Here is a 22,069-nt window from a genome sequence, read left to right as displayed (position 1 = left end):
CTGCTACGCATGCGCTTCGAGCTTCGAGCTTCGGTTACAGGTGGGCCTCCGGATACCTCGGACCTTGCTCTCTCGGCTTGGGCTCTGGTCGGGACGAACCGCATTCCTCACCGCCTCGTCTGGATGCCGGACCGCAGTCTCCGTCTCCTCCGTGGGCCTGAGGGAGACTTGAAGCAGAAATATCTGCACGTGCACGGTAGAGTTCCGTCACGGCTGTAGAAGGGTCAGGGGGCCTGCGTTACATCTCCGGCGCGTGGGGAAAGGGCTCGTCCCTATTCGGGCGCCATTATGTGGTAAATAAATAAATAATTACCGGTACTATTTTTCTATGCATTAAATAAAACAGATAGCTCAATAAATAAGAGGCAGGATCCGTGGTATCTGAGTTGAACAGGCTTTAATCAGGCACAAGGGAAGGGACAGGATCGGAATAGCCTGGCATAGAATGAAATGGCAGCTGCAACGTCTCATCAACAGTACATGGTATATATAGTAAAACATTACAATTGCATTACATACAGTAGGCGGAACAAGTGACAAACGAAAGATAAGAACACATGGGCGTGAAAAAGAAGGCGTGCACAGGGCGTGCACGAAGACATGTGATGAGAACGTCACAGAAGTGTCACAAATGGGTGGATACATGGAGGGGGCTACCTGGGCAGCTGGAACCTTTAACCTAGTGGTGCGCGCAAACGGGCCATGACGTGTAACTAGGGAGAACTGGGGGCTCTGACTTCTGTACTAGAAGAGGAGACTAAAGTCTGGGATGTCAGGACGACATGTACCTATAGCATATCTGGTATCTTGTGTTTGGAGTACATGTTGATAGAATCTAAAAGTCATCAGGGGAAAGGCTACTTGACACTAAGGTTGAGGCAGGCATATATTCTTCATGTATTGCGTGTGCTATGAATCTTCTATGGATATTAATTCAGTAATTCACTTGCATGGAGACAGAAAGACTAGACTATAGCTGAAGATGTTTATGCGGTTCGTTAGCTTAGGAATGTGAAGACGGAGAGCTGAACTGATAACTGTGGGCATAACATATTCTTGGCAGGCAGGCAGACAGAGCCGGGCCGGGCACCGCGCTGCGCGGCAGGAAGTAAGTGAAGGGTCAGGGATGCGGGAGGGGCTGCATCGCTCCTCGGAGTAGTTCAGGAGACTGGAGACTCGAATCTGGTGTCCGGGCCCTTTGAGGCCTAGAAAACGGGGACAACTCGATGAATTAACGTGCAGAATGTAAAAGGGTGTCAACATAGGCCTAATACTTGTTGCTTTCAGGGGGACTAGATAACTGGCATACTAACGTTGGACACAACTATAATTGCGTCTTTATTCGGTCATAGGGGGAACATATGCATATTAATCATGCACATATAACATAGGATGGGGAACACGTAGGCACACATGATAAGGCAAAATTCAATTTTCCTCAAAGTGGACATCACCCTGGGCGACCGACTCATCACCCAGAACGATAACATGTACGCCTACAGAGCCTACATTGAAAGCATTCTAAATTACAGTAGCGACGCCCTTGACGCACAACTTTCAGCGGGTCTCTTTCACAGGGATACACACGGACAGTTTGAAATCACAGCTCTGGATGGTGATAATAAGGGCTTTATAAAAAGAGCGGGGCATGCTGCAGCCAGCCGTACCTTTGACCTCTTGGGGCGCATACATTCGGACCTCTTCTTCCAAGATAAACTGCTCATCAACGGAATTGATCTTAAGATCAAGCTCAATCGTAACAAGGACTCATTCTGCCTCATCAACGGGGATGCGGAACAGTACAAGCTGAACATACTGTCCGCGAGCCTGTTTGTAAAGAGAGTGAAAGTGTCCCCGAGCGTCAGGCTAGCGCACGCCGAAGCTTTGCAAATATCCAACGCCAAGTACGCTGTGGAAAGAGTAGCTCTGAAGGTATTCAGCATCCCTGCAGGTACCCGCTTAACACAACAGCAGAATCTATTTCTGGGACAGCTACCAAAGCTCATCATCATAGGGTTTGTGGACAATACGGCTTTTAGTGGCACCTATGCCTCAAACCCCTTCAATTTTAAACACTACAACATCAACTACGCGGCGCTGGTCCATGAGGGCAATGTGATTCCTGCAAAACCCTACACCCCCAGTTTTGCAGCAGGGCATTACATCAGGGAATATCAGGGACTGGTTTCGATAACAGGCAAGCATCAAAGGGACTGCGGTGTAGCGGTGTCAAGAGAAGGCTATGGCCGTGGATACACGTTGTTCGCATTCGACCTGACACCGGACATGGAAGATGGCGATCACTACAACCTGGTCAAAAATGGGAATCTAAAAGCTGAAATACGATTCGCAGCTCCACTGGCGACTAATGTGAACATGGTCGTATTCTCTGTATTCGACAGCATCAATCAGATCAACCACGCAAGGCAGATTTTGTTTGACTATCTTTAAAAACATTTGTGAAATGGATACGGTGCAGATACGGGACTTCTTAAGCAGACATAAATACGCTAGGAAATACTTTTTGGGTGTTTTCCCTAGCGACGGGTTACCAGGCGACATAGGGGCAGAAAGACCATGCACCCTAGTCTTTAACACAGACCCGCATGACCAGGCTGGGACACATTGGGCAGCCATGTTTATAGATGTTGACAAGGTTACAGTGTTTGACAGTACAGCAGAGTTCCCTGAGCACAAACTCTATACAACCCCTATATTCAAGTTTGTGAAAAAAGCTGCAGCCGTGGTGGAGTATAACAAACTAAGGGTGCAGGATTCCATGGCCATCACATGCGGGGAACATTGTATTTATTTTATCAGTAAAATGTCACAGGGTCTTTCGTTTAGAAATTTCTTAAAGCTATATCCGGGGGATCTTGTTAACAATGACCGTATAGTTGCGAGATATGTAAAAGAAAACACCAGGGGCTCGGTCAGACCTGTGAAAACTGAATATGTACCTTGTCAAAACTGTAAGAGTTTATAACAGTTGTATGCTTAATGTTGAACGTTTAAAATAAAAGACATTATATTTTTTAAAAACATGCATTCAGACTCGTTATTTCAATATACATGCACCATAAAATGTTTTTTGAAAGACGACTGAGACGGTTTGTAAAGTTATAACAAGGTGTTTATTACAAAATATGTAGTTGACAAAACTTTATTGCAGAAACCTAGGAATAAAAATTCACACACACTTAATCAAAAATCCATGCGAAGGGTGGCTGGGGCAATGTCTCTTTTTTTCGAGATGTCGTCGGCTGTGTAGACCATTTAGGGGATAGTCTGTGGCCTTCAGAACCTGTAGGCGATGGCAGTAGGGGACTCTTCAAATTGTCTAGCAGTCGGCGGTGTTCATTATTACCAACAAGCGCGGAGGGTATATTGAGTTCAGCAGCGGCCTTCAGAAACTGCTCCCAGCCTCGGGGCATTTTGAGGCGTTAGGATTTTGGGGTGTGTGAGACCTTTGACTAGATCGTACATATGCGACCCTGCAACAGGCTGGCCCTTGTAGAGGAACTCGCCGCGTTCATTCCAAGAGGCTAGGTCTTTAGAAGCGGCTAGTTTACTCATGCGCATCTGCGCAGCCCCTCTGTGCCTTTGACCTATATTTTTTAGGAGGTCTCCAACAAAGGTATCTGAGGCTGTCGCACCATCGGGAGGCGGTTGTAGGGGCTGCGGATCGGGGGCCTGAGCAGCTGGTTGTTCAGAGTCTGGGGTATATAGAGTCAACTTGTTCTTCTCGGTATTCCACTGGGTGTAGTAATTTAAGAATTTTTTGAGAGTGCTGTTGGAAAGTTTAGCCTTGTCGTAGGGGTTTAGATCAGTCCTGCTCAAAATGTCTTTAATTTCAGTATCCAGGCGTAGAGTCTCATTTCTACGGATATCCCAGGCGTTGTCATTGGTGGACTCCATTTGCTCCATCTGCTGCCTAGGAACCAGATACATTTTTGTGGCGTGGTCCATCACTGACCCGCGAGGAGGCTTGTAATTACAGGTATAGCTATCCCCAGCAAGTTACCTATAAAACCTCCAGACTGTTTCACCAGTTTCTTCTTTGTTATGAGTGAGCCCCTTTTATTACTGAGCTTCTTGATAAGCCCCTTCTTCTTCTTCAGAACCTGTAACTGCCGCTTTGATATAGGGACGTTGCCTTTTAGGGTGTTTAGGGTTATTTCTGAAATGGCAGCCACTAAATCGTCAGAAGCGGTGCCCAGGATGGCCTTTCGATGTTGGGGACTGGCTTTAACAAGCATTTTCAGGAGGGCTAAATTGCGGCGTAGGTGTGCAGACATGGTCACCACTGTGCGTTATAAGGGCGGGGCTGTAAATGGTTCTAAAATACATCAGTGTTGGTTTTTATAGGTCCTGGTCTTGGGCTTTGGGGTGTAAACTACTGGTAGCTCTGGGGGAAAAATATCAGCCCTTAGTCTATAGTTTCATTTTTTAAGTCTACTAACAGGTACCCGTGGGGTTTTGCTGTAGCGTCGTTAAAGGCCTCCATGAAGAAGTGTGTGTTTCCTGGGTACATCTGTTTAGCTATGATGGATATTTGTTGTTTGTCACGAGGGTTTTTAAATAAAACAAGGTATGAAGCGTTGAGAGCTATAGACCTACTGTTCTTGCCTTTGTAAAACAAGTTCTGCACAATGTAGCAGATGCTTAGATTACGATGATGGGAATATTGGGTAAAAGCTCTTTCTAACTCGGGATGATCACCACCTTCACGCATCAGATCATCAACAATTATCATATTTACAAGGGTTGGGGGTAGTAGCTCATCATCGTTGAGGTTATCCGGTATACCCTCTATAAATTTGATATGTGGGAACCGGCGGCCCAAATCTGTATAAAGAGGCTGCCAGCATGAATAAAGCCACACAATGTTGTTAGGGGTTTGTGATAAAGCAGAGCCGGCATTTTCTAAGAGCTTTTTTATAAAGTAGCTTTTCCCGCAGTTTGAGGGTCCTGCTAGCACGCAGGAGAACGGATGCTGTAACCTAGTGTCCATGCTGTGGCGGCTGTCTCTCTAATGGGTCTAATAACCATAAGGCAGGGTTTTATAGTCGGTGGTCAGGACCCTTTTATCAAAAACAACTCGCAATGTTTTATGTAGAGGCTGGGTTGTGATTTCCCACTTCTTTTTCGATCTGACTATGCAGGGCTGGTTCACGACTATGGTTTTAGCATTCTCAGAATCATCTGCTGTAGCGTATTCATGCACCAGATTCTTCAAACTATCAAAATTGATTTTTAGGGTGTTGCTGACATTTAATGTTATCCCTTTGACCTTCATACACACATTGTTCTTGTTGGTACGGTAACTGTATGTTTTAGGTCCGGAGGACGTGAATTCTTTTATAAACTCATCCTTATCTAGCTCACTGGTTAGATTACCCAGATAATCTCCCAGAGGAGGGTCTTCATCCCCCGGCTTGCTCAGAAAAATCACAGAATCTGTATCGTGATACAAGCAGCGATCCTGGAGCTTATCCACAACCCCGTAAAGCTCTAGACGAGCGTGGGCTGTCGTGAAGCAGGCTATGAAAATGTTTATGTTGTTACTCGATGTGGGGTACTCTTGGGCGTATTTCCAACACAAAGCCGCGGTATCGTCATCGATAAAGTCGCAGCTGGACACCTCGTAGCATGGGGCAAACAGGTACTTGAACAGTTCATCAGGATCTGATATTAAGGTAGTATTTGAAAGGTTTGTGCACTGTGCAAATTTTCCCCATAAGGAGTTGAGACAGAGTTTGGCTAACTGGCGGCGTGCAGGATTGACCTCTATCAGATGGGGGCGTAAACGGATACCCTCGTGAGCGTAATAGTCGTCGATGTATTTCTGTTTTGCATCCTGACTAGTACACCATTCAGGATACCCTGAGGCCTCCTGTTTGTCTCTCAGAAACAAATTAATGTAGGCGGCAAAGAGTTGTGTTGTAGTGCTCTTAAAATGCCACACTTCGTGCACTCTACCTAGCCTGTACCCTTTCTCTAAGGCAGCTTGTACCTCGATGCTACACCAGGTACCTGTGAGCTTCCTTTGTTCATCGGTGTGTCTGCAGCCGTCAACTTCTTTAAGCATCGCACATGTTCGACAGAGGGGGAACATCAGCTTGCCTTCGACTCTGCATGGTAACACCGGGAAGTAAAGCTGCTTAGGAGGATAGATTTCACATTTGATAAGCCCAAAGTATTCGGATAGGGGCTTAAAATCTCTATAGATGATGGTGGGATGACCCAGAGGGTACAACTTCATCTTGTTCACAAAAGGGTACAGACTGGTGAAATCATAGTAGTGTATTTTCTCACCCTCACCAGCGGCCTTGTACAGTTGTATGGCATTTGTACGCCCCCCAAATAAGGCATCGCGGGGCTCCAGAGGTGTGGGTAAATCACGAGTCTTAAGAAAAGAGCAGAGGTCTGTGTCGGTTTTTAACATGTCTAACCACTCGTGCTCCCAAAGAACTCGCATAGCAAAGCCCTGGTTTTCAACATACTGTGCCTTTGTCAGAGTACGTCTGTATAAGTGTTCAAATTTAGCACCCAGCATTTTGTTATACTCGTGGGGCTTGTAACACCTGGGGCAGCCGTGGTAAAAACAACCGTTGAATTCAAAGGCCGTCGGCACACCCTTAATTACAGAGAACCCGTCCAGGTAATAGGGCCCCAGGCGGTATTCACCACCCTGTAAGGCATGTTGAATTTGTATGTCTTCCTTCTCAGAGACGTGCATGAGCCATTGGATAGAGGGGGTTGAATAACGTTTCTGTTTACCGTTATAGAGGTCTGGCGGTACTAGAGCTATAGTTTCTGGCCTCAAAAACATGTGTTTGTAGATGGACATACACACGGATGCCAGAGTGACGTTTTGAAATGGGTCTATGTATTCGACCGCATGCCGCGTTTCAGGGGTTTTGGATGTCAAGGCCTTGACTTCTTTAGTCAGTGTCTCAGGTTTCAACACCGTTACTTCTTTAGTCATAGACACCACAGCATCTCTGAAGATGTTACAAGCTTGCCGCAGGATCATTACATCAGCCTGACAATAAGCTTTCAACTCTGTTTGAAAGTGAAACTCCTTTTCACGGTTTTCAGAGTACCATTGTGGAAAGCTCACTTTCTCATCAGGCATCATGTATTCCACCCCGTAGCTGTCGGTAGGAGGCATGGGTCCCACATAATTCTGGTTAGCCCAGGTGTTAAAAAAGTGTGGAAAATAACCTTTACACCCTGGGAACCCAAAGGCCTTTGGCAGCTTGCTCAATTTCATGGGTAGGAAATTCAGGGTGTCCATGAAGCGTATTTTTAAAGGGCATACCGTCATCAGCATCAGTTTAGACCCCTGGGTTATGAGTTCCACCTGTATCTTTTCACGAATCATGTCTCGTAGAATAAAGAAGGAGTCATAGGCTTTCGAGTTGTGGGCGAGCATGGTATATCCTTGGAATTTGGCTTGAATGAAAGTGCTCAGGAAATCACCAACGCACGTTCGTCCCTCAAACTCCCAGCTGTCGTCGGAAGTTAGATGGTGGGCGTAAATATAGTTAGGCTGGTGTACCCCCGTCTCTTGTGTGCACTCTATATCAAACACTATATAGTCCTCAGTCTTGGTCTGAGGTAGACCTTTAACCATATAACACTGATGGCTGGTGCCTGACTCGTAAGACACATGACAACGGGGACATATCATACCTTTGCACTTGTGATCCGTTGCCACATACCGCCCACACTCACTGCAGTCCTTTTTAGGGACGCATGTGAAAGATTTCTCGTGTATGCTCAAGCAGTTTTGCGAGCGACAAAATATCCTACATGTGCCGCACCGCACCTTCAGGGTAGCGTCTTCTATACAGCCGTCCCTCTGACACATCTTGCAATGCATTTCACATTGGTGGTATGTTTTATTGCTGTATATATGGTCACAGTAGGCGCACACATACCTGGCCCCCAGAAAACCTTTAAGGTTCAAGATGCCGTAAAAATGATTTTCGGCGTGGAGGACATATACGGTCTTGTTTCTCACAGGGCCCCCGGTTGTAAAGTACTTCCAGGAACCGTTGTGATGAAGAACTTTCACCGTCACGGCGAAATAGTTCTCAAAAAGACCTATATCGCCAAAGCCGACCATTCGGTCAGGAGGTATTTCAAGAACCTCATGGGCTTCAGCAGCTCTAGACATGATGACAGCGTCAGGGGTCTTGCGAGCCATCAGCAGCCCCACGATGCTGGCCGCCAGACATGTGTTGGCAGAGGGGCTGTTAAAGTTGAGCAGCCACCTCTGTTTCTTACCAATTATTTGACTGTAGAGTATGCTCTTTAAAGGTCTGGAAACACCCCCCTCACGCCCTCGTACAATGAGGGCTATGACTCTAAAAGTGCCATAGGCGACTAGTTCAGCCTTACTCTGTAAAAGCCTTGAGAGGTTTTCTAAAAATTGCACAGCGTCAAAAACATCTCGGGCCTTCCGCCTGGTGAACAACGGAGTGTCAAAACCCTGCCCCTGGAAGCGGAGTTGGAAAGAGTCATTAGGCCCCACATCGTGTAACAACCTTTCTATGAGCTCCTGCACAGCCTGATGTATAGCCAGAACACCCTGATCGGATGATGTTATTTGATGGAGGTTAATAAATCTAAACTCCTCATAGTGTTCTACGGCCCTAAACCTCTCTACATTGCGAGTGTAACTTCTAACACTCTCTAAAAACAAGGGCTCAGGGCCCTCATCAGTAGGAGTGTGAATTGCGGAGGTGTTCTCTGCTGTGTCATTTTGGGGGGTCATGGTGGGACCTGCCTCAGGAGTCCTTGTAAACCTGCGGGTAGCGCATATTCTAGCCTTCTTCAGCTTATTTATTAAGCACCTGCGTTGCTTTGTACTATTAAGCCACTTTTTTTTTTCTTTTACGGACCCATGCTTTTCTAGACACCATGCCCCAGCCTATCTGAACAGGTAGGTTGGTGTCGTTGTACGCCTTGTTCATGGAGGCATCCGCTACAGTTCCACCCCTAGGTCCTTCTGAATGTTGCTGTGCTTGGAGTTTTAAAGCCATCCCCCCTACCCCCTTCAAAGGCCCGACCCTGGGTATGTTAGACCCTGCACCTATGTATTGTCGGTGGTGAAGTGTTCGTTTATATGTTTCAGGAGCTGTTCTTGAAACTATGGTACAGTGTTTTAAGGGGTCTAGGGAAACAGATGTGTCTTGTTTGAAGGGTTCTAGGGAAACAGGGCTGTCTTGTTTGAAGGGTTGTGAGGCATCAGATGGGCGCTGCTTGAGCAGTCTTAAGAAGCGTACAGACTTTGTCACTAACCTCTGGACCTTACGGGTATATTTTGGGGGCCTCTTATGAGCACCAATGGCTTTGGGGGTCTTTAGGGACCGGTGCTGCCATAGTCACGCCCGTATAGCATGTATGTCTGCCACAGCCGCCTGACACTCCTGGATGATCACTTTTTTACACACCCCAACCCTTTCCACGATCTTCTGATGGGCCATACTTGTGTACAGGGTCTTGGTCATCCCCACCCCCCATTTTAGGTTTGCCGCGAGCGCCTGGCGTTTTAGTTTTCGAACAGCCATCTGCATCTCTTTTACATGAGCCGCAAATACCTCATATGTGTTTACAGACCCCTCTTGCGCCTGCTTAGAGGGCCCCACCTTGCGAGGCCTTATAAAGGGCTGCAGCACCTTAGGACCATCTATACTGCTAACAGTCTTAGCACCATTCTGTAAAGCCTGTTCCGCTAGTGTTCTAGAAATAGGGACCCTCTGCGAACGCCCTGGTGCGGACAGGAGCGGAACATTGCAAACTTTGTATGGAAAAAGCGGCTGTACACCCTGGGGCCCTGTGGTCTTGTCATCCACACTTGTTGCTGAGGGTGGTTTGGGGCTTACGCCGGCCGCGGGGCTGGATACGTGACTGTACACGGGGCTGGCAGCTGGGCTGGACACGGGACTGTACACGGGGATGGCAGCTGGGCTGGACGCGGGACTGGACACGGGACTGTACACGGGGCTGGCAGCTGGGCTGGACACGGGGCTGTACACGGGGTTGGCAGCTGGGCTGGTGGGGTCGTATGCCCCCGGAGGGGTACTAGGCGACAAAGGGTATGAGGATTGTGAGGAGCTGTCGTTGTAATCAGGGGTCCTAGCTGAAATGCCTGTGTCAGGGTGTGCTGACCTGTTAGCTGGGTTCTGTAAACCCTCTGTGCTCAAAGACCCCTGGGACACCGCCTCAGGGGTTCTACCTAGGTTGTCTACCATCCCCCTCATCACCTCAAGAGCTGGGGTGTTCACGATAGAAGGCCCTTCTAGGGGTTGCGTATTATTACCCGTTGAGACCCTAGGCTGTGCCTGAACACTTACAACCGGCTTTGGGGGCTGCTCAGGGGTGTGCACCTCTACATGTACAGTTATTTTATTTGGTACTGTCTGGGGTTTCAGAATGCTGGGTGGATCCAGCGTTGCATTATGGCTGCTGAGGGACGCTGCTATCTGTAGCTTAGGGACCCCCGGTTTCAGCTTCAGATGTTTTCTTGAGAGGCGCGATGTTTTAGGGGGCTGTGGCGGCGCCATCTCTTCTACATCCACAGCTACAACTACCGCCTCCTTGGGGCTCACGGGTGTATAGGCCTCATTCAAGGGTTTAACAGTCTTTTTTACAGATAAGTCTAAGGGTTTAGCTTGGGGCTCAGGGGTCCTAGGCTTCTTCTTCTCGGGGCTTAAGGGCTTGGCCTGGACCTCTGGGAGCATCGGAGCCGTCTTCTTTAAGTTTAAGGGTTCTGTTTGGGGCTCTGTGAATACCGTGGAGGACTTCACACGTTTTAAAGGGTTGGGAAGGTTCTCTGAGTCCTCATGTTTCTTCTTAAGGGCGGCAGTGTTTGAGACACCTTTCCCTTTTGATACGATGAGAGGGCCCAGACCCACTGTAGCTGTTTTACACAGACCCTGCCCTGTGTTATCTGTGTTTGTCAAGACTCCGCCAGTGCTGACTCCACCCCTGTGCAGAATAGATTGCTGTAGAGGATTGTTCATCATGTTTGGTGTGTAGTGCGCAGAGACTTTTTCGTGGCGTACACGCCTACTCACACCTTTTGTAGCGTTTCTGTTGTTCTGGACGGTTGCTGTTATGTCCCTTAAGGGCTGCGCAGGTCTCTCTTCAGCAGCATGTTTCTGAGCCGCTTCTAAAATATAAACAGAAAAAATATATATGTTAGAGAAAGCATAAAAGAACACATACAATCAGCACAATCCTAAGTTCTACACAACCACCTTTTTATATAGGCCTTGCTACAAGTCGTTGTACCCTTCTGCTTGAGAGTCTGTAACACCGCTAGTACTTCTCACACCCTTTGTAACAAACACACCTGATAGAGGTCTTTTTGCAACTCCTTTCTTTGACGGTGGTCCCACTTTAGAAGGTAAAGCTTTCCTCTTCAAAGGGCTTTCTTTTGATTCTCGCGCCGCCTCTTGTACCTCGACGCCGTTCGGGCATAACGTGGGGGTGCCTGTAAAGAAAAAATAATACCCCGCCTTAGTCATATTTCTGAGGAGTCCCGCTATACACCATCAGGGTCAGGACTGTGGCCTACCCCGCCAACTCCCCAGCGTCTTAGACAGTTTAAAATAACAGGGGGCTTTTTAATTACATGTAGGAACTGAAGTGTTTTGCACACTGTTCAGAGCTCCTTGAGCCTCGAGGAACACCATAAGATCTTCAAAAACTTGCTGTAGGTCGGGATCATAAGCTGTAAAAGTATGCATACATGAGACCCACATTAGAAAAAAGAGAACTTCTGAGAGCTTGTTGTACAAAACTACGTAGAACTACACAACTTAATATATATATATATATATATATATATATATATATATACCTGGCTGCGATGTTGTCAAGTCTACGGCGTTGCTAGTTATTACAGGGGTGTCCAGCGCCGGGGGTACACTGGTAACGGCTACTTTTGCATCTGTATTAAAAAAAAAAAAAAAAAAAAAGGCAGCGGTTTTAAAAGCGCCTTTCTTAAACACTAGTATCACAACTTCAAACAATTCAGGTATACATTTACAAGGGTGGGTGCAACAACACACATTTTTTTTTAAAAACCTCTATCTGTGACACGCTAGGTGACCATTTCTAAAAAAAAAGGGGTTTAAAAAAAAAAAATGGGTGACTGTACAGCGGCAAAGCATGTATTGTAATAGTTATGCACCCTTGGGGATAGCGTTAGCAGACATTTTAAAATAAATAGAAGCACCCTACGCCATATCCTGTAATTCTGGGTAAATGACTTAATGTACCACCAACATCCTACCTTGCCACCATTGCGCCTAAGTGCTGGGCCCTCTTTTGTAACATGTACATGCCACTTTTCTCTTGTAACACCCTGCTTGCGCCCCTCTTACATTTTGCATGCTTTTGATACTTGCGCCAGTTCCACAATTGCCTACATAGCGCTTATTCTTATGCTGGAGTGCCTGCCTTATATTGCAGTATTATGCCTCTACTGGTACTTTGTACGTTTTTTGTAACCTGCACACATTTCACTTTTCTCTTGTAATGCACCGATTGCTACCTCATGTATTTTGTTTGCTCACTACTGTAACTTTTTGCAGCCTGTAATGCACCCCTTGCTACCACATGTATTTTGTTTGTTCACAAATGTCACTTTTGATCTGTGTAACTTGTCGTTTGCTTTTGTAATTTTTTCACTTGTAATTTTCTGTTCCTTTTGTGAAGCCTCTGACACTTTAGGGTAAAGTTTGCGCGATATATATAAAAAAAAACACACACACACACACCGAGGCTGCAGGGCAAGCCACGCCCCTTCCGTGACGAGTGCTGACATCACTGGAGGGGCGGGCTTTGTTAGGCAGCCCCAGGGGGAAGAAACATGCCGCCATGCCTCGAGGCCGTAGGGATCCACGTGGGCGCCTTGGAAATGCCCCCTGGACCCTACGGCCGCGAACACCAGCACCGGAGCCCAGCCCCAGACACCACAGCAGCCCCCGAGCAGCGCCTTGCTGAAGCGGGCTCGGGGGCATTTTAAAGAAAAAAAGAACGGCACAATTCTGCACACGGGCTCCGGAGCCCCACCGGGCACCCGGAGCCCGCCCCCAGAGTCCCCCGAGCAGCGCCAGGCACAGGCGGGCTCGGGGGCATTTTTTAAAAAAAAGAAAGATTCGGCAAACTTGCCTAGCGGGACACAGAGCCCCCGAGCAGCGCCAGCCGCAAGCGGGCTCGGGGGTCCTTTTTTACAAAAACAGGGTCAGAAGTACCATTCGGGGCACGGCGCCCCACCGGGACACTCGGAGTCCGCCCCAGACACCCTGAGCAGCGCCATGGCGAAGCGGGCTCGGGGACAATTAAAAAAAAAAAGCGCCAAAACTCACATCGCGGGACACCAGGACCCCGACCCAGAGCCCCCCGAGCAGCGCCCTAAGGCAAGCGGGCTCTGGGGGCATTTTTAAAGAAAAAAAGCGGGACAAAGCAGCATTCGGGCACGGAGCCCCCCACCGGACACACTGCCCAGACACCACAGCAGCCCCCCGAGCAGCGCCCTAAGGCAAGCGGGCTCGGGGGGCATTTTTAAAGAAAAAAAAGCGCCAAAACTCGCCACTCAGTGGCCTGGAGCCCCCGGACACCAGGACAACAGGACCCTCACACCCCCGAGCAGCGCCATGGAGAAGCGGGCTCGGGGCATTGTTTTTTTAAAAAAGAGGGACAGAAGCAGCCCAAAGGGCCCAGGAGCCACGAGGACGCCAGGAACACAGCACCAGAACACCCCCCAAAGGACTATGACGCCCCACCAGGAGCCTCCCTCGACAACTGTACACAGGGCTTATTTTAAAAAAAGAAATACATGGCCCCCCCAAGGAGCAGCAAGGACCCCTGGACCCCTCCGACTCTCAACACTGGCTTGGTGAGTACAATAATGCATTATTCATTTTAAATTTGTAAAAACATTGTATTTTATTTTGCTGGCTCTGGGACCCCTAAAGCAGTAGTAGCCTCTAACACTTTATTAACATTAAATGTACAACATCCTGGTAAAAATGTTTCTATGCTTTGTAAAATACACGTTTCCCCCTCTGCATGTACCCTCCTAAGACCTACAACATTATGCCCCTTAAATACAAACCCTGCAAAACTCTGCGCCAGCCCAACAACACCGCCTCTATTAACATTAAATGCCTACACACATAGCTTTAAACTCTATGCCTCAACAAAGCCTTTATTCATTTTAAATACATTTACATTACATTTCACGTCTTGTAAAAAAACTTCCTTTGCATCATTATTCACATTAAACATGTCGCAGCGCCTTAAACATTAACAGTTTACAAAGTACTCTTTAGCATTTTCAAAACTACAGTTTTGTATACTTTTAACACCACATAAACATACATCCTTGCGCCATGCTTTATTTACCTTCTTTACATGTTGGCAGGCTGCATCAATCTGGGAAAAGTTGCTCAGGTCCATTGTTGCCTTTAAGTTCCACGGGTTGTCTCTGGTGCAGAAATCCACAAGGTCCAGCAAAAGCAGTCCAGGCACTCCCAAAGTTTTCTTGACTTGGTTGCTGGTGAAGAAGTCCACAAGGTACAGCAAAAGCAATCCACATCAGTCGCTCCCAGAGGTTTTTTTGAATGGGTGTTTGACAGTGTTCCTTAAGGGGCCTTTTTATACCTGTCCATGCATGCTAATTAGAAGCCCCCACACCCTTTATGACTTGAGGGGGTTTAGAACAATGTCATGGGGTCTTTGGCCTGGAACTTTTTTTTCTATCCTTGTACAGTTTATGCTGTATACATCTATTACTTACATTCATGGCTTATCTTGGGAAGAGTAGGGTGCTTGGGGCCATAGCAAACATATCTAAATCTTCTGGACACTTTTATAATGGGCCTCATATTTTAAAATGGCTTATCTTGGTAAGAGTAGGGTGCTTGGGGCCATAGCAAACATATCTAAATCTTCTGGACACTTTTATAATGGGCCTCATATTTTAAAATGGCTTATCTTGGGAAGAGTAGGGTGCTTGGGACCATAGCAAACATATGTTATGTTATGTTATGTTAGGGATTGCTTGTATAGCGCCTATCACCGCCGGTCTCTAAGCGCTTAACCAGAAAGAAACATAACACACTAATGACCCTAGAACCTCAGTTGTTTCACCTCCTATGATGTCATGAAGGCCTTTCTGAAAAGATAAGTTTTTAGTTTCTTTCTGAAAGGTAGAAGTTGCGATTCCGCTTTCAAGGTTGATGGAAGCTCGTTCCACAGTTGTGGAAGGAGCACGGACAGGGCCCTGCCTCCTTTGGTCTTTAATTTGAACCTAGGTTGAAACAGGTTGGGAGTTGTTCCTGATCGCAGTAGCCTCCCCGGAGTGTACCTCTTTAGACGTTGCTTAATGTACTCTGGGGCTTTCCCAAAGAGTGCCTTATGGGCCACACAGAGACATTTGAACTGCACTCGGAATTTCACTGGGAGCCAGTGCAGCTTCTGAAGCAGTGGGGTTACATGCGCGTTTCTAGGCAAAGAATGGATCAGCCTGGCCGCATCGTTTTGTATTACCTGCAGCTTCCTCAACAGCTTCTGTTCTCCGTTCTCTGATATCTAAATCTTCTGGACACTTTTATAATGGGCCTCATATGTTAAAACTGTTTGGGCCTGCTCCTGGGAAGTAGGGACCCCCGGGAATAGGCTCTTGTCCCAGCACTAAACCCATCACATGTCATCTTTCCAGTCATCAAGTTTGGGCCTAAACTGTCAAAATTCCTGCCAGCATGTCCAGTTTCGGACCAGGGGCTTTGGAGGTGTGTGAATTACGTCCTAGCACTTGGCTTCCTGTTTCAGGTTCTCATGGGAAGCCTTGCCTCTACACGACATCTGTCTTTTTCAACATCTCAGGGGTTGCTGTGGTTTATTATTTTATAACAGGCCCAAGCCTCCCTGGGAAAAGTGAACATGGCTTGTGCTTTTTAAAACACACTATGGGTTTCCAACCAATTACAATTTAAAAGCTCCCCTTTTTTTTCAAACATAAAAAAACATCTCCCACACACTGGGGCTGGGGAGGACTCAGGCCTGCTCAGCAGCTGTTCAGCCTTCAGCTGTCTGCAACCCCCCAGTTTTAAACATGCACAGACATTTCCAGCCTACATGCACGCACTTTCCTATGCACTTTTTAAACATGTACCCAATTGCCTCATGTTTTGCAGCCTGTTACTTCTTGGGAATATCCCTACATGTCACCCCCCTTTTAAAACCAGGCCTGTTTAAGGCCAACAGCCTGCGCCCAGGCCCTGTCAAAATTTAAGGCCAGGGTTTCCAGCCAGAGAAGTCAAATTTAAGGCCAGGAGTTTAAGACTAGACTTGTCAACATTTAAGACTAGAACCATCACATTTAAGGCCAGGATTCCTGGCCGGAGCTGTCAAAATTAAGGCCAGAGTTTGAAGGGAAGGTATCACTATATACTACCTCCATCGCAAACAGACTGTTCAAGGATGGTCAATGAAATTACCACTCTTCTAAAGCTTCAATTGAACAAGCTAATGTCTCATACCGTGTATATCATCTGGGGAGGTGATTTCAACACACCATTATGTTCTAACTTCAAAAACGGTAATGAGAATTGTGGATTGATCGACGAATTTGACAGCCCTTTGGCCCATTTTACTCATTCTATAAATGGCTCTCTTTTTAATGAGAGCTTTTTCTCCCTAGAGCTGGATTATGCAAATCGATTAGTATACCCCCAACTTGATTTCGCTCCAACATTTCATGGCCGGGGTCTATCAAGCACAATTGATTTCATTCTATGCTCACAGAACTTAAGGGGCCAACTGGAAAAATGTTCTATTGGGACAGACATCAGCAGTGACCATTTCTCAAATCAAATCTTAATACAGACAAAAATCGTTTCACTAAACATAAACACAAGAAGCCTCCTAACTCAAGAAACTCTAAAAATGGATAAGGTGAACGGTTTTACTGTAAAGTGGGCAAAAATCGATCCCGAGGCATTAACAGCGCAGGTTATCAAAAAAGCTAATCTCTCTGTGATGAACTGCCTAGACCCTAGCTCCTCGCCCGAATTAATCCTCAGTAGCTTTGATAGGATTCTGAGAACAACAAAAGAGGAGCTAACACGCACAAATTCACGTAAACCACTGACTGAGAGGTGGTTTAATCCTGGATGCCGCAAAGCACTCTCAAATCTTAAGATAGCCCTGCGGTCAACCACCAGGAACCTCCCCGAGATTGCCAGGCTGAGAAAACTTTATAAGGACGAAAGGGCAAAGCGCATCAAGGAAATTAAGGAGAATTTGTGGCTTCTATTCCATGAAAGCTGTCGAGCGAAGGATAGTGGCCACTTTTGGCGAGTGGTAAAATCTCCTTTTTTGTCAGACTCGGCATCTATCCAACATCTTGATGTGGCAGTGACATCTGAAGAATGGGTTGCCCATTTCACGGGAATTTTTGGGGGCCCTCAACCAAATCCAACAGATGGGGAACCTTCTCTTCCACCAACATTAGCATCCAAGACGCACCCAATAATCATCTGTTTTGAACACGGAGAAGTAGTCAGAGCTTTGAAGGACTCCAAACTAGGTAAGGCCCCCGGACCGGACGGAGTTCCGGTAGACTTTTTTACTCACAACATCGAGCTTTGGTCTCCACTCCTCACCCAAGTCCTGACAGCAGTAACAACAGTAGGCCTCATAGATTCCTGGTCATCATCAATTCTCCTACCTATCTTTAAAAAGGGAGACCGAAACGATCCGGTCTGTTACAGACCTATCTCCCTTCTGGACTCTATTGGAAAGGTAGTGGGTAGAATATTACTGGTGCGTCTTCAAGAATGGGCATCATCCAAGAAAATTATAACTGATCTCCAATACGGGTTCCAAGCTGGCCTCGGGACCGTGGAACAAATTTTGAACCTTGTCCTCTTGACCGGAAAATATGTAAACGCCAAAAATGGCCATTTATTTGTAGTCTACGTTGATTTAAGTGCAGCGTTTGACTGTGTACAGCACAGTAAACTTTGGTCCCTGCTCGAGGAAATGAGTGTCGAGTCTGCACTTATTGTATTCCTGCGCGAATTATACTCGAACGCAACGGCAAGAGTACGGCACGGGATTAACGGCGAACTTACCCCCGACATTCAAATCAGACAGGGGGTAAGACAGGGTTGTGTACTGGCTCCCTTCTTGTTTAACCTGTACACAAATGGGCTGGAGGCAGCACTACTAGAGGGGAGCCAGGACCTCCCACAAATCAAACATCGTCCCATACCAACCCTTTTATATGCCGATGACTCGGTCATTTTTGCCAGGACTCTGACCCAGCTGCAAGTGCAACTCAACAAATATTGTTCCTACATGGATTCCCTGGGCCTTAAAGTCAATATTAAAAAGACTTTTGTAATGCATTTTGGCCAGAGACTAAAACATCCTACAACCATCTTTGTGAACAAAACGAAGCTGGATCGAACTAGTGCTTATCCCTACCTTGGAATTTTGGTGGATGAAATTCTGAGCTGGCGACAGTTGATTGCAAGCAAAAAACTGCTCCTCCAGAGAGCTACATCAGCCCTAGTCTCCTTCTCTAGGAAACTAGGAAAACCAGCTACTCCGGAACTCCTTAAAATATACTATGCCAAATGCCATAGTGTGGCCACATATGGTGCAGGTGTTTGGGGTTATGGCTCAATCAACCCACTACAAACAGTAGAAAATGGCTTTGCCAAATACCTGTTGTCCTTACCTTCCAGTGCCCCAATCTATGCTTCATTAGCTGAACTAGGCATGGACTATATTACGGACACAATACGATGTCATCCTATGCTCTTGTGGCACCGCATCTGGACCAACGAAGAATGCCACCTAACTAGATCCTTGATCATGGACTGTGTTGCCCTTGATAATTGGGAGAAAATACCTTGGCTGGTCTATATAAGGAACTTTAGCAGAGATATGGACCGCTGCAACTACTTTCAAGATCCTCCCTCAATGGGTGATATCTCAAGAAAAGAGCTCAAAAAACTGTGTCTGAGTCATCTTAGAGCTCTACGCAGCACCATTGAAATGACAAAACCATCAAATTTCCAGATCTCAGCTGTCCAGACCCACCTGGGTATACAACCTTATCTGTTTTTTCATTTAAATAATTACGAAAAGTATCTCCTTATTAGATTTCGCTTTAATCTTTTTTTCAGGTTAGTTACTTTTCCTAAAACTCATGATTGGTCTCATACACTTATTCCTTGCCCTTGTGATGATCTCTCAAATCAATCGACAATGCACGTTTTATTTTTTTGTAAATTTTATTCTTTTCCTAGAAAGGTCTGGATTTTGCCTGTTCTCAAACTAGCAGGTCTTAGATCGTGTAAATCTGCATTTCTGTCCCTGCAAACTCTGGAGTCAAGTTTTATCGCAAAGCACACTGCAAACTTTTTGAAATCCTGTATCATGTATCGACGCAATTATGAGTAATCGTAATTTTCTTTTAACTGTGACAGTATCTAATTTGTAAATGTCTTTTTGAATAATGTGTTGAATGTTTTAGTCTTTGTACTTTTTATGGTTGCAAAAACAATGGCAATCGAATAAAAGTTTACGAAACGAAACGATTTATCTGGTTACTTACTCCCTAGCTGCTCAGCCGGTGTGAATGTGCTGCATGGAATGTTGGTGTCAAGAGTCTTGAATGTAATGTTTGGGTGCCTGGATGCTTGAGTGCTTCGATTGGAGTATGAGCCGAGCAGCAGGCAGGCTGCTGCTGGTGGGGCTGCATCTCTACAACTCAACTACCTGTAACTGAACTCAATACATCTACTTATACTTAAACTGCGTCCTGGCTATGGACCTCATCACTACAAGGTGCCAGCATCAACTCATACAAGCTACAATGGCAGGCCTGTAGTCACAGTTTGAGTGGTCTCGCATGGGTCACACAATACATGCTGCAGCCTATGGGAGACCCTGGTGTACCTATGTCCTGGGTACCTGAAGAGAAGTCCACATGTGGAGAATTGTGGCTCAATGGTTAGAGGCGGCAGACCCTGATGCAGAGGTCTGGCCCGGGACCAGGGTTCAATTCCCCGCTTCGGCAGGTCTTGGGCTAAAAAATTTCACGGACCTGATAATTCTTGCCTCGGTGCCTATTCCAATCATGGAGTCCCACTCTGCAACTCTGGGCAATAGCTTGCTTAATCTCCACAACGGCCCCCACAACGCTAAGGATGCCTGGCCTCCACCTTGGGGGTGCCCAGGAGTGGACACCTCACAGGGAAAGCCAGGATGGGTTCCACAGCGGTATTCGTACAAGCGCCTTGAGACCCTTGCAGGTGAGTAGTGCGCTATACAGTATCAATCAATGTGAGGTAGGTTTAACGCTAAATTTATTTATCTGATAGTCTCCAAACCCCGGCAGCAACTGCCGCTCCGCCAACACTCCACATTCCTTCTCAGAACCCTCCCGAACCCACAAGCATCCACCCAGTGACATTCCAGAACCCAACACACCCCCTTCCTTCATAACACAAGGATGAAATTGAAACAAGAAAAGAATAGCAAAGATAAACAGAATGATACAAAATGAAATAAGTAAAATAATAGCGATAACGTTTACATAGCAAAGAATTAGAACCAGAGACCCAGAAATGAACTGGATCTACAGCATGACATAATCTTGAAACTTTAACGGAAACGTTCTCACCCTGGCAGATGCACCCCTAGCAGGGATGCAACCAGACTGAACATTCCACCTCCCATGAGCACTCCCAGGCTCAACTGCGGGGGAAGAATGAACAAGGATTCTCTTGTTGACATAACCAATCTCGGATTCAGGAACCTCCGAAACAGCACATTTATGCCACACATTCCCATTCTCTAACACTGTCGCGATTCCCCGGCCGCTGGTAGACACTAACTGCCTCATTAGCGGCGAACGGGATCCGAACGATACTGCAAGAAACCACAATTCCCGGCATGCTGTGCGGGTCACGTCGTACGTGACGCCGCGCAAACCCGGAAGTGTATTTGAAGGGGTTTCGAGAGGACGCGGTGCCGATGATTCCTGTTCCGCGGCTCCCGCTGGCTCCCTTGGTAAACTCCGGCGAAGAGGTAAGAGTACATGTGCCCCATTTCAGCAGTTTGCTGCCTTTTGCTACACGTCGACAGAAACGTCGTCCATTGTTTGTACACCTTAGTCCTTGGAGGAACGGTGATTCTTCCCAGGACGGAGTGGAGGCAGATTGGCTCCTCTGTTGGATGAGACCAGTTCCCGGGTCCCGTGCTGGGGAGATACTTTGGGTGAACACCTCTGTTGGATGAGACCAGTTCCCGGGTCTCATGCAGAGGAGTTCCTTTTGTGTTATTTGTTACTTCATGTAGTACCCCAGTGAAATAGGAAATTTCATCTCGAGACTGAGAGTGGGTCTCGGTACTTTGGGAACATGCTCCTTTGTTGGTAAAGGTCCAAGTTTAGAGGATCTCTTGCGGAGGAATCCGAACATTATTTTCATGCATTTACTAACTTTGTGGAAACAACATTAGGAACAAGAGGTTATTGTTCCTGGCACACAACCTTATAGAGATTGTTTTGTTGTTTTGTTTTACTTCAGGAGAGAGGTCAGAGAGGGTACGTTGCCACTATTGGCTTGGCGTCAAACACCTCATTCCAACCCCATTGGTAGGTGTCGTGTGAATTTAAACATGCACCAATGTATTGCTACAGTTGTTCTTTGTATATGTGTCTTATGCCTTTTTGTCTTGCTCACCCTAAACATAGGAAGTGATCTTGCCACTGCCCTCTGCTCTCTTCTATGGCCTAAGCTCCAATTATCTTTTGTTTCAGGTGAGGTTAGGAGACAGTGCCACCTCGTCATCCTCACTGTTGTTGTATTTAGCTGATATATGTGAACGGTGTACTTACCCTGTGTTCTTCTGTTTTCATCAGATCTCCCGCCCTGCAGTCTCTACCCTTTCCTTCCCCCGCTTGATTGCCCCAAAAAACTGTGTTGTTTCCTAAGACCAGACTTGGGGTTGTCAAGAG

At 46.7% G+C, this 22,069-nt stretch overlaps 2 protein-coding genes across 2 annotated transcripts in view; both read right to left on the bottom strand.

Annotated features, from left to right (window-relative positions):
- Positions 1-22,069, bottom strand: part of LOC144821611 (uncharacterized) — a 150,518-nt gene that overhangs the window by 81,837 nt on the left and 46,612 nt on the right. The window lies entirely within an intron of this gene.
- Positions 1-22,069, bottom strand: part of LOC144821960 (uncharacterized) — a 98,492-nt gene that overhangs the window by 75,311 nt on the left and 1,112 nt on the right. Inside the window, exons 2-5 of the mRNA XM_078679097.1 lie at positions 11,882-11,971; positions 11,654-11,752; positions 11,372-11,512; positions 10,371-11,188 (exon numbers count right to left, since the gene is read on the bottom strand). Coding sequence (XP_078535223.1) covers positions 10,371-11,188; positions 11,372-11,512; positions 11,654-11,752; positions 11,882-11,971 — 1,148 coding nt within the window. The remainder of the gene's footprint in view (positions 1-10,370; positions 11,189-11,371; positions 11,513-11,653; positions 11,753-11,881; positions 11,972-22,069) is intronic.

Source organism: Lissotriton helveticus, chromosome 2_2 (assembly GCF_964261635.1).
Source record: "Lissotriton helveticus chromosome 2_2, aLisHel1.1, whole genome shotgun sequence".
In the NCBI taxonomy this organism is placed as follows: domain Eukaryota; kingdom Metazoa; phylum Chordata; class Amphibia; order Caudata; family Salamandridae; genus Lissotriton; species Lissotriton helveticus.
This window is presented reverse-complemented; position numbering and strand designations above follow the sequence as displayed.